Source organism: Cebidichthys violaceus, unplaced genomic scaffold (genome assembly GCF_023349555.1).
Source record: "Cebidichthys violaceus isolate CVI_PGR_0920_01 unplaced genomic scaffold, fCebVio1.0.p SCAF_12, whole genome shotgun sequence".
In the NCBI taxonomy this organism is placed as follows: Eukaryota; Metazoa; Chordata; class Actinopteri; order Perciformes; family Stichaeidae; genus Cebidichthys; species Cebidichthys violaceus.
This window is the reverse complement of record NW_027176285.1, coordinates 15,388,573-15,400,475: the sequence shown is the minus strand read 5'-3', so window position 1 is coordinate 15,400,475 and position 11,903 is coordinate 15,388,573. Positions and strand designations below refer to the sequence as shown.

At 43.4% G+C, this 11,903-nt stretch overlaps 1 protein-coding gene across 1 annotated transcript in view; it reads left to right on the top strand.

Moving 5' to 3' along the window:
* ntng2b (netrin g2b) overlaps positions 1-11,125 on the top strand; it is a 32,810-nt gene extending 21,685 nt beyond the window's left edge. The window contains exons 5-7 of the mRNA XM_068705654.1: positions 6,157-6,324; positions 8,329-8,463; positions 9,657-11,125. Of these exons, the coding sequence (XP_068561755.1) occupies positions 6,157-6,324; positions 8,329-8,463; positions 9,657-9,880 (527 nt within the window). The 3' untranslated portion in view covers positions 9,881-11,125. The remainder of the gene's footprint in view (positions 1-6,156; positions 6,325-8,328; positions 8,464-9,656) is intronic.
* Positions 11,126-11,903: the final 778 nt, after the last annotated feature.

Here is an 11,903-nt window from a genome sequence, read left to right as displayed (position 1 = left end):
ACCACAAAACAACAACCTCATTTAGGCAGTGGGAGGAAAGGGAGGCGAAGGAAAGAATAGCTGAGAGGATATCTTTTACATGTAGTGGTGGCAATGATCTGGTAGTTGTATATACTATAGTTGACCTTTAGTGCAGTAAATAGAAGATCAACTTTCAGCTGTCTAAACTAAAATGAGCCCCTGAAAAAAAGCAGAAATGTATTTTTGTTTCTTTTGTTGACAATGATCTCGGGCAGTCTCCCACAAGCCTGAGGAACATGAGCATGAGTCTCATGGACGTGCACATGAGACTGATGGAGACAAAACCACAACCTCATCTGTGCATGGAGGAGAGGAGCATGGCAAAGGTAGAAAAGGTTTCTGTTTTGTATGTAGTGGTAGAATTGTATGTGGATATTTACATGCTTTAGTTTGTGCAGTAGTAGATACACTTTCCTCACAAGCTAAACTTGGCAACTCCAAGTAATGAAATGGGCCACTGAACAATAGAATATTATATAGCATGTTGGTCAACATACAGTTGTGGTCAAAAGTTTACATACACTTGTAAAGAACATAATGTCATGGCTCTCTTGAGTTTCCAGTTATTTCTACAACTCTGATTTTTCTCTGATAGAGTGATTGGAACAGATACTTCTTTGTCACAAAAAACATTCATGAAGTTTGGTTCTTTCATGACTTTATTATGGGTTAACAGAAAAAGTGACAAAATCTGCTGGGTCAAAAATATACATACAGCAACATGAATTAGCAATTTTGGTGACTTAGAAAGTTCTGTCAATGAAATGAGCTTCATAGCATGGCCTCTTAACTTCTTGTGAGTGATTATGAGTGACTACAGCTGGTGACTTCTCTGAGGCCATTTAAATAGGGCTCATTGGATACAAACGCCCACAAACGCTACAATGGGAAAGTCAAAGGAGCTCAGCATGGATCTGAAAAAGCGAATCATTGACTTGAACAAGTCAGGAAAGTCACTTGCAGCCATTTCAAAGCAGCTGCAGGTCCCAAGAGCAACAGTGCAAACAATTGTTTGTAAGTATAAAGTGCATGGCACTGTTTTGTCACTGCCACGATCAGGAAGAAAACGCAAGCTATCACCTGCTGCTGAGAGAAAATTGGTCAGGAGGGTGAAGAGTCAACCGAGAACCACCAAAAAGCAGATCTGCCAAGAATTAGAAGCTGCTGGAACACAGGTGTCAGTGTCCACAGTCAAGCGTGTTTTGCATCTCCATGGACTGACAGGCTGCCGTGCAAGAAGGAAGCCCTTGCTCCAAAAGCGGCACCTTAAGGCTCAACTGAAGTTTGCTGCTGATCACATGGACAAAGATAAGACCTTCTGGAGGAAAGTTCTGTGGTCAGACGAAACAAAAATCGAGCTGTTTGGCCACAATGCCCAGCAATATGTTTGGAGGAGAAAAGGTGAGGCCTTTAACCCCAAGAACACCATGCCTACCGTCAAGCATGGTGGTGGTAGTATTATGCTGTGGGGCTGTTTTGCTGCCAATGGAACTGGTGCTTTACAGAGAGTAAATGGGATAATGAAGAAGGAGGATTACCTTCAAATTCTTCAAGATAACCTAAAATCATCAGCCCGAAGGTTGGGTCTTGGACGCAGTTGGGTGTTCCGACAGGACAATGACCCCAAACACACATCAAAAGTGGTAATGGAATGGCTAAATCAGGCTAGAATTAGGGTTTTAGAATGGCCTTCCCAAAGTCCTGACTTAAATCCCATTGAGAACATGTGGACAATGCTGAAGAAACAAGTCCATGTCAGAGAGCCATCAAATTTAACTGAACTGCACCAATTCTGTCAAGAGGAGTGGTCAAAGATTCAACGAGAAGCTTGCCAGAAGCTTGTGGATGGCTACCAAAAGCACCTAATTGAAGTGAAAATGGCCAAGGGACATGTAACCAAATATTAGGACTGCTGTATGTATATCTTTGACCCAGCAGATTTGATCACTTTTTCTGTTAACCCATAATAAAGTCATGAAAGAACCAAACTTCATGAATGTTTTTTGTGACAAAGAAGTATCTGTTCCAATCACTCTATCAGAAAAAAATCAGAGTTGTAGAAATAACTGGAAACTCAAGAGAGCCATGACATTATGTTCTTTACAAGTGTATGTAAACTTCTGACCACAACTGTAGGTACATATTAAAGCGTAATTTGGCACCAACATTGGCAAAATAATTTTATCCGAGACTCAAGATCAGAGCAAGAATAGAAAAAGACAATAGAACCAAGTTAAAAAAAAATATATATACACATTGCTTATTTAGGTTGCTGAGAAAAAGAACATATACAATCTTCTTCATATGGTCCTTTTGCTTGTTATGTTTATGATAATTGTGGTTTGACAGTTTCCCACATGTCTGAGGGACACGGACATGAGATTCATGGCCACAAATCAACAACCTCATCTCGGCACGGGCAAGGTATCGTTTATACGTAGCGGTAGCAATGGTCTTGTGGTTGTATATACACTGCAGTGCATCTGTAGTGAAGGGAGTATGCAGTAGACAAACATTCCCCACAATATCAGCACGAGCATAAAGAAAGAAAAAGGTGAAAAGAGTGGCATCTCTTTTATATGTAGTGGTGGCAATGCTCCTGTAGATTAAACTTGGTAGCTCACAGTGAAAACAGAAACTGGGAACAACAAATGCATCTAAATTTATCTCTAACTACGTGATACCCTGTCAGTCAACATACGCTATAAGGCAACATCTTAATTTGGTTCCAACTGTAGCAGGAAGGGAATGAACTTTACATTGAGAATGCTCTTGAAAGACACAATGTTGTTTTTGCATACAAAATAATTCTTTTTTTTAAGTTTAAAATCCCCTTCAGTCTCGTCTGTTAAACTGATTATAGATAGGAAGAGCAAGTGAGTGATACTTTTAAAAGAAAAGAGAACTTTGTTATTGTGCTAAATTCCCAGAAGAATCCTTAGTCCTTTAGTCAATTACATTATATGTGAATAGGATCTATATTATCAACCGTTTCTCGCGAATCATTGGATGTTGTTGTCTCGTCAGTAGTCCTCCTTTCTAGTTTGGTAAAACAGCCAGCGATGATCTGCGCTGCGTCAATACAGATTGATTTGCAAGTTGTTGCTGCTTTGTAGTGCACCACAAACCTGAGTGGGAAAGAGGGAGTCATGAGGCCCACAAACACACTCCTGGCAGAGACGATGAAGACAGAGACGAGAGAGAACGAGAGAAAAGGAAAGGTAGAATGTGAACATGTGTTGAGATAGCACAGTGATTCATAACTGTTTGCTAATTGGGACCCAAAATGTATCCCGATGAGATTAATAGGTGACACAGTATTGCATTTATAGCTCCATTAAATGTGGTGATTTGAATCATTTGAGCCCAGAGTTAATCATCATGTTCTTGGTTTAGTCTACAAAACTGACATTTTCATCAATCTTATTCACTTTTAGGCTGTAAAGTTTTATATGATTTTCCCCCAAAAAATGATGAAGAAAACTCACTCGGAATATCTTTAAGACAAACCGTCCAAACGTTTCCGATAAGAGTTTTTGATTTCAGTTTGAAGAGTTAGAAGTTTGCCCGTGTGTCACGGAAGTGTAGAAGTTCAAACTGTTTTTAGAGCACTTTAAGGACTTGTAGTCCATATCGTGGTAAAAGTTGAGGTTCTCTTCTTGGAAGTTGAGGTTCTCTTCTTGGATCTTCTTGGAAGATCGTGTGATTCGATGAAAAGCCCCAGAACAGCCACTTATCTCACCACAAAAGTTTGTGCTGGGGAGTTTCCACGGTCAGGACAGAACTTACAACTTCTTCTTTTTGGAGCATTTTAAAGATGACTCCCTTTAAAAACAGGCCACATCAGCGTCCAGTCCACCCCAGACATTAACAGTCAAATATAGAGCCGACAAAGAGGACTTGACGTGAAAGCTCTGGATCATGTGAAGACAAACTAATACAATCTTGAGGATGACTTTTGGGTTCTGTGCCTCCAGTTAAGAAACACTGCACTAGGTGAAGATTATGTCAGCTTTATAGAACAAAGCAACCCCCCTTTCTTTAAGGAAGAGTCTAGTGGGAATCCCATCCACCTAATCCATAGCACCTCTCTGAAGCACCGCCGCCCACCTATACCTGCCCCAGCCGTGTGAAGCTATAGAGCTGTAGATGACTCTAGCACCGTACATGACGTGGAGATAAATCTTAAACAAAGACTCCTTCATCCCTCAAGGGCTCCTGAAACTCTTGATCTCAGGAGAGCCCCAGGCCAGACAGTTGTATGGGATCATATACGATGATTTCAGAGGTAAGAGACCTGGTCTGAAAATACAGACGGGAGACTCGAGCTCGCTTGAATCCTCTGGTTCAGATCAGCGGCTGTAAACCCTCTCATTTCACTTACGTGTGGACGCTGTTGTTCAAGCGGCAACCTGTGGAAAAATTCCTTTCATTGCATGTCTTGTGTTTTTCATTTTGCTCACTCTCTTCCCCATGCAACTCCCTCTTGGTCGTGTTTTTGCTTTATGTGCATGATCAAGGTAAGTATTTAGACTTCAAATTCATATTCAAACCACGGAAACAAACGCAGACATCGACATTCCTGTTTATTGATTTTTAGAGAGTACGCTCGTTAGCAAAACGTGCCGTTATTCCTTCACCCTTAAAGACTCTTTGATGCGGGCAGCTCTCTTGCGCTCTGTTCAATGTAATCTCTCACCGTTGAACAATTTCACAATTGATAAACAGAAATAAAAGCAGCATCTTGACTCCCCAACGGTAATTTGTGGAACAATGTCCCATTGCATCGCTAGTCTGTGGAGTAATTGGCCATTTATATTTAATCAGGCAGTTCTTCCCCCACCGCTAGCATGGTTTCCTCAGTGCTGAGAGAGGCACTTTATGGCGCTGCACTCGCTGGTTTCCTTTTAAACCAGCTCATTAATATTTCAGCTGGCATCATCAACCAAACAATAATAAAATAATAATGTGACGGCTGATTAAACAGCTAAACTCAGACTTTTTAATGTGCATTTAAATGTGTATTTGCATAAACATGCCTGGTAAACGCCTCTTTAGAGGACAGTGATGCCTTGCAGCACACTATTGCAGGCAACTTCTGAAGCTTAATAAAACCTTAATTAGCTACCAGCCTCAGCCAAGATAATCGTAGGGAGAATGTAGAGCAACACTTGCTGCACCGCTCTGCACAATGCAGATCCTACAGTGAATTATATCAGGCTTTCATTTCTCCCTCTGTGGAAAAATTATACAAAAAAGGTCTTACACCATTCTCTGCAGCATCCTTTTTTTTTTTTTTTTTTTAGCTTTGGTTTTAGGGTGTGAAATATGGATAAAGTCTTAATTTATCAAGCGTCTGAGCATGAAGAGTAAAACCTGCAATCAAATCCTCTCAGATAATTCCTGAATTACAAAGGGAAAATTTAATAAAGAGCTCCGATTGTGCAGCGCCTTATGGAAGAGAGTTTAAGACTGTGGAAATGAAGAACAAACAGTGAGAGAGAGGAGAGGCAGTGGAGGTCGTCCATCGGGTTAAGTGGTGTCAGACCGATTTCATGGTATCAGATGCAGTCTGAGAACACCTACTGCACCGCATCACTCACCTCAAACTCCCTCGGTTATGATTCTGTAGCATATAATCCACTCATCTGGTAATGCGATTAAACTCCCAGACACAGTTAACACACCTGTACTCAAGACGCCTGCACACACAAACACAAACAAGCATGAACACAGGCACACACACACACACACACACACACACACAGGATAGTGGAATTCCCATCAGTAATCAGTGCAGCCCAGCGAAGCAGACTCAGCAAACCTGCGAGTAGTAATGGAGAGGGAGTGGTCTGTCTTTATTGAACCAATATAGAGTCAGAAAGGAAAGTCATAAAACACACTCAGAGTCATTCATTTGTTCACTGACGTCTAAAACTAAAGCCATCAGACACATCCGTTAATGCAAGTCATTTATCACGTCCAGCGGTCACTGAAGGATCCCCTGAGCACGCTTACAGAGATACCCCCCCCCCCCCCCCATCCCGAGTATCGACTTTGACATCATGAACATGTATAATTGTCTTCCTCCAGTAAAAAAAAAAAAAGGAACTCAAACATGTCTCCTCCTTTCAGACTGTGAGTGCAACGGCCACTCCAGCCGCTGCAGCTACATCGACTACCTGAACATCGTCACGTGCGTCAGCTGCAAGCACAACACCAGGGGCCAGAACTGCCAACACTGCAGACTGGGATACTTCCGCAACGCCTCTGCCGAACTGGATGATGAGAGCGTCTGCATCGGTCAGTGTGCGGGGGGGGGGAGTGTGTGTGTGTGTGTGTGTGTGTGTGTGTGTGTGTGTGTGATTGACAGAAGGCGTTGTTGCTTTAAAATACAAAGCAACTACAAGTTGTTGTTTTTTTAAACGTGAAGATTACCACAACAAGGTAGTCTAGCAGTGAAAGAAACATGATTCGCTAATGTTGCTCCATTTCTGCTGGATTTGTAAAAAAAAAAAAAAAAAAAAAGGCACCGGTTTGCTAAAATATTCACAATATCAACTTTATAAAGCGGAGTGTCTCCAGTTTATTGCACTGACCCGTAGAGATCAGCATTCAGTGTTTATGCTCACGTTGCTGCAGCGCTGTCCTTCATCTGTGTAGAAATGGTTGTTCAACATTGTTCCACTAATACCGACGCAAACACCCTGGAGCACCCTTAAAGCGGAAAGGCAGCAGTTCAACCTCATTTCCAATCCAATGAGCATCGGGAGCAGAGCCCAACAGAAAAAGAAGACACGTCTCCCCCACTGTACTGCAGACAAATACGTCTCTTACATCTTTGCGGACAGAATAGATGGTCAGTTCGTTCGCATCGCTGTTGGAGAAACAACCTGGTGAAGGTGCAATCCATCTGCAGGTGGACAGCAGGGGGTTGGAGGGTAAACAGGCCTCGGAGTCGGCACAAAGAAGAACCCTCTCAGCTCCTCCGGTCAGCACACCGGAACAGGAATGAGTTCACACCAGACGTCTCCAGAGCGGGAAGCCGCGTCCTCTCGAGCGTTGATGCATTTGCACAGACGTGTTACACGGCGACGCATTCCCTCAGTGGCTCACATACAATCCCAATATTAATGCACGTGACCCACAAACACACGGATGCCAACCGCATCGGTTGCGTAATGCGTTTCATTTCTATGAATATTTTATAATTTTATTATAAATGAGTTAATTTGATCGTGGGTTTAGCTTAAGCTACTGGCTTACATCAGATCGTAAGAGAAACTCTGGTCAACGACTGACAGATGCAAAGCAAATACGCAGCTGTGCAGTTCTGCTACCGTCTCTGATCTGGATATCAGTCAGCTTCTATAAATATATGCATTAGTAATGATAACCACTTGCAGAAATAAGAGTAATTTATATGAAAAAGGGACAAATCCAATGTCATCTTGTGATGGTAATCTTCTTCTTCAAAAAAATGTTTTTTTTGTTACATTTGCTGAAATTCTCTGAGCATCAACAATCAATGAATCAAATAAAAAAATAAATATCCTGCATGGGTGGCTGTCACAGGATTGTATAATAAGACCTTCGTATCATTTAATTCCATCTCAAGAAATGAATGTCTTTGTTTCATCAGGAAATGTTTACTTTCAAAATGATCATTTTGGGGGAAGAAGCAGAGGTCATGGCGTTTCTGAAAGTAAATATTAGTTTGTGGTGATTTATAGGCCATTTGAGTCGTATGTATGCCTTTGAAAGGAGATATTCTGCGATAAAAAGAACTTGCAGTTATATTTAGATAGTATTAGTTTCCCCAAACAACATCTGATACGGTGCTTTCTGACATCGGACGTCTGTCTTCCCAGTGGCAGGCTTTGTGCTGTTATTAGGAAGCCAACGGCAAACATCAGCCTCTTAGAATCCTTGGGACCGTTTGTTTACAGTCTGCGGGATCAAATCGCAGTTTTAACATCCAAAATGTAACATGTTTTATTACGTCACGGTAGTCAAGACACCAAAAAACACTTTGCATGCTGTTCACCGTGAGGTGCATATAAGGGTGTGGTGATTATGGCTGAAAAGGGACGAAATTTCAGGTCTGAATCTCTGCAGCATCTTGGGATTTCTCTGTACTTCTGGACAAACTCCACCTTACACAGAGCCGCGGCTCTGAAAAGCATCAACACCACCAAAAACAAACCTGTGGTCTGAATACAAATGCGCGCATATTTGGCTGAACTCCTTTCAACTCTTGGTCAAATCCCGATTCTAAATGCCTCCATCTCTTTTTTTGCCCCTCAGTGTGTAACTGCAACCAGATGGGTTCGGTTCACGACCGATGTAACGGCACAGGCTTCTGCCAGTGTAAAGACGGCGCCACGGGGGCCAAGTGTGACGACTGTCTGCCAGGATACTACTGGAAACAAGGCTGTTACTGTGAGTATAAAGGAGGCCGGTGACTTCTTCTGTGGGTTCATGTCCGATAAATCCAGCCGTGAACAAATGCTGGAGGTTTCCAGGACCTTCACGGGTCCACTGTGCCACTTACTGTGTAGCCTGTGCATCTCCCGATGTGATCTTTACTCAGGGGGGAATAGATCATGTAGCTCATTAGCAGCATCAGCTGCTCCTTTAATTGATGACCCTATCACTCCTTAACCCCATTACAGGGAATCGCCTTCCTCTATCATCTACCATAGTGAGGGACCTCAGTCTCTCACACTCACTCTCACACACACACACACACACACACACACACACACACACACACACACACACACACACACACACACACACACACACACACACACACACACACACACACACATTTTGACTGTGGGGTTATTTACTACAATATGGGGCATATTACTCCACTCTAGAGTTGACGTCTTGCTCCAAATACTCCAATGCAACGGAGCCAATTATCGTTGGTGTAATAAACCACGTTAGCTCATGTAATTACTTCCTGTCATGGAAGCCTGATCCTCCCCTCTATTTTCTCTCAGTGCGTTTTTAGGCTAAGTATCTTTTGCAGTGCAACTACCTCTGTGGTTCTCCTAATGCCTTTTATAGTGTTTTAACGACGCCATTTGTTCCTCCAATCATTACTTAACAAATATCACAAATGCGGTGGATTTTCTGCTGTGTGTGTGTGTGAGACAATGATTTTAACCTGACCCTGAGAATGTGCAGGCGTAAGAAAAATAGACAGAGGAAAGAATTGCAAAAAAAAAAAAGAAAGGAAGGCAGGTGTTACCTGTTGTTGTCCCTGAGGCAAAGACTGGAGAATTTATCTTGCCTCGTTCTTTCTTTTCTACTTTGTTCCTTCTGCCCTGAATTCTTCTCCTACCCCTGCGTCTCTGTTTCCCATCATGCTTTTTCTAACATTGCCCCTCCTTATCTTCCCTCACCCGTCTCTCTCTTTGCCATACATCTTTCTTTCTTCTTCATGCTCTTTACTCCCCCTCTATTCTTTCACTGCCTGTCAATCTGTCACTTTGCCGTGCCCTCTTTATTCCCCGACTGCTCTCTCTCCTTCTCCTTACCTCTGCGATTCCTTCCCTCTCCTTTCTCTTCCTATACCTCTCCCTTTGCTGCTCTCTCCGTCTGCCTTTCGTCTCCGCTCGCAGCTAACGTTTGCGACGAGGAGATGCTCCTGTGCCAGAACGGAGGAACGTGTTTCCAGAGCCAGAAGTGCGTCTGTCCTCCAGAGTTCAAAGGGTTACTGTGCCAATACTCCCGCTGCGAGGCCGGCAAGGACTGCAACGCCGCCTCTTCCCTGCACCTTACCACGGCCACCCTGCTGCTCTGCACTCTGCTAGCCCACCTGCTGGCCACGTTAACTGCACACTGAGCCGCGAAATGCCCCTCGGACTAAGGAGTGTGTGTGTGTCTGTGTGTGTGTGTGTGTGTGTACGTGAGACGAAGGGTGACCTAGAATGGGTTAGGGCCGCCCCCAGTCGTGGACCCACACACCCCGGCACTCACACAACACTAGCCCCAGTCTCCTAACAAACACACATATATACTGTGTACACACGCACACACACACACACACACACACACACACACACACACACACACACACACACACACACACACACACACACCTCACAGGACTGTTATAATACTGGGTGTGTGCTCAGGTGTGAGAAGGACGAACAGAGAGGAAAGGGGAGTGACCTCAGAGAAAAAAAGATGCAGACGAAGAAAGAAAAAAAAAAAAAGATGAAATCATACCAACCACTGTTCCCTTTATTCCTGAGCTGGAGCAATGTGCATCAAACCAAAAAGCATAAACTGAACACTTAAATCACCACTGTTTCACTTCAAAGGGAATGGCTGTCGTACCCACAAGGACCTTTTCTGGTTTTCCTTTTTTCTTGGTCGAGTTAAGGATCTCACCTCCGTTTGACTGACGGCCGACACACGTGTGTGTGTGTGTGTGTGTGTGTGTGTGTGTGTGTGTGTGTGTGTGTGTGTGTGTGTGTGTGTGTGTGTGTGTGTGTGTGTGTGTGTGCGGTCAGACTCGGTGAGAGTACGCGACACGGCGGACGAGTCAGGAGGAGAGACGTGAGCTGGATCCTGCTGCTGAGGCCTACATAGTATATTAACCAGGTTTCATGTCTTCTCAGAAGATGATACTTGAGTTTACATTTATTCTATTTCTGCTGCATTCTTCTTCTTCTTTTTTTTTTGTTCCAAAATTATATCTTGAGTCATTGTATCTAATGTGCCCACTAACAGTCGCTGAGATTATACATATTATATAATATCCAGGGGGGTTACGAATAATTAAAAAAAAAAATTAGTCACTATTATGGTTGTTATAGGAACGAGTGATTGTTGCCACACTTAGCGAGATTTAATCTTCACACAGTATTCAGGAAGCAGAATTTAACTCATCAGAAGTCTAAAAGAGAGAGAGAAAAGATATCGACCACGTATCAATACTATATGACATTATTTGAATATTTTTTGTAGAAATTATTTTTGTTTGGAGTTACAATAAATTATAAAAAATGACATTTACAACTATTCCAAATGAGCATTTTATTACACTGAGTGTAAACCTTGCAGTAAACATGACTGTTATTTGCCTTCTTGCTTGTACTTTTGTCATTCAATCAAGTGTGATTACATGTGCTGTTAACATCTTTTTTTTTATTATATATATATTTACAGTGGGGGTGAAAAAATAACAGAAAAAGTCATCCATTTGAGCCATTCCCTTCTCTTGTGACGTGCTGTTGAACGCTCTTAATCACAGGCTATTCCAGCAGTCTGTCTGACAATCACAAAGAACTGCTTCATGTCGAGACAATATAAATTATTTTATTCTGATAAAAGTTGCAAAGAGCTCTTTATATCTGAAAATGTCACTTGCAGGATGCAGCACAAGTGATGTGCCAATTAAAAGATATTCTCCGTCGTGCAAACAGTAGAGACGCACCGATTCCCGGCTGACCCCGAGAGAGAACAGCTGACCCCGAGAGAGAACGGCTGAGCCCGAGAGAGAACGGCTGACCCCGAGAGAGAACGGCTGAGCCCGAGAGAGAAGGGCTGACCCCGAGAGAGAAGGGCTGACCCCGAGAGAGAACGGCTGACCCCGAGAGAGAAGGGCTGACCCCGAGAGAGAAGGGCTGACCCCGAGAGAGAACAGCTGACCCGGAGAGAGAACAGCTGAGCCCGAGAGAGAAGGGCTGACCCCGAGAGAGAACGGCTGACCCCGAGAGAGAAGGGCTGACCCCGAGAGAGAAGGGCTGACCCCGAGAGAGAAGGGCTGACCCCGAGAGAGAAGGGCTGACCCCGAGAGAGAACGGCTGACCCCGAGAGAGAAGGGCTGACCCCGAGAGAGAAGAGCTGACCCAGAGAGA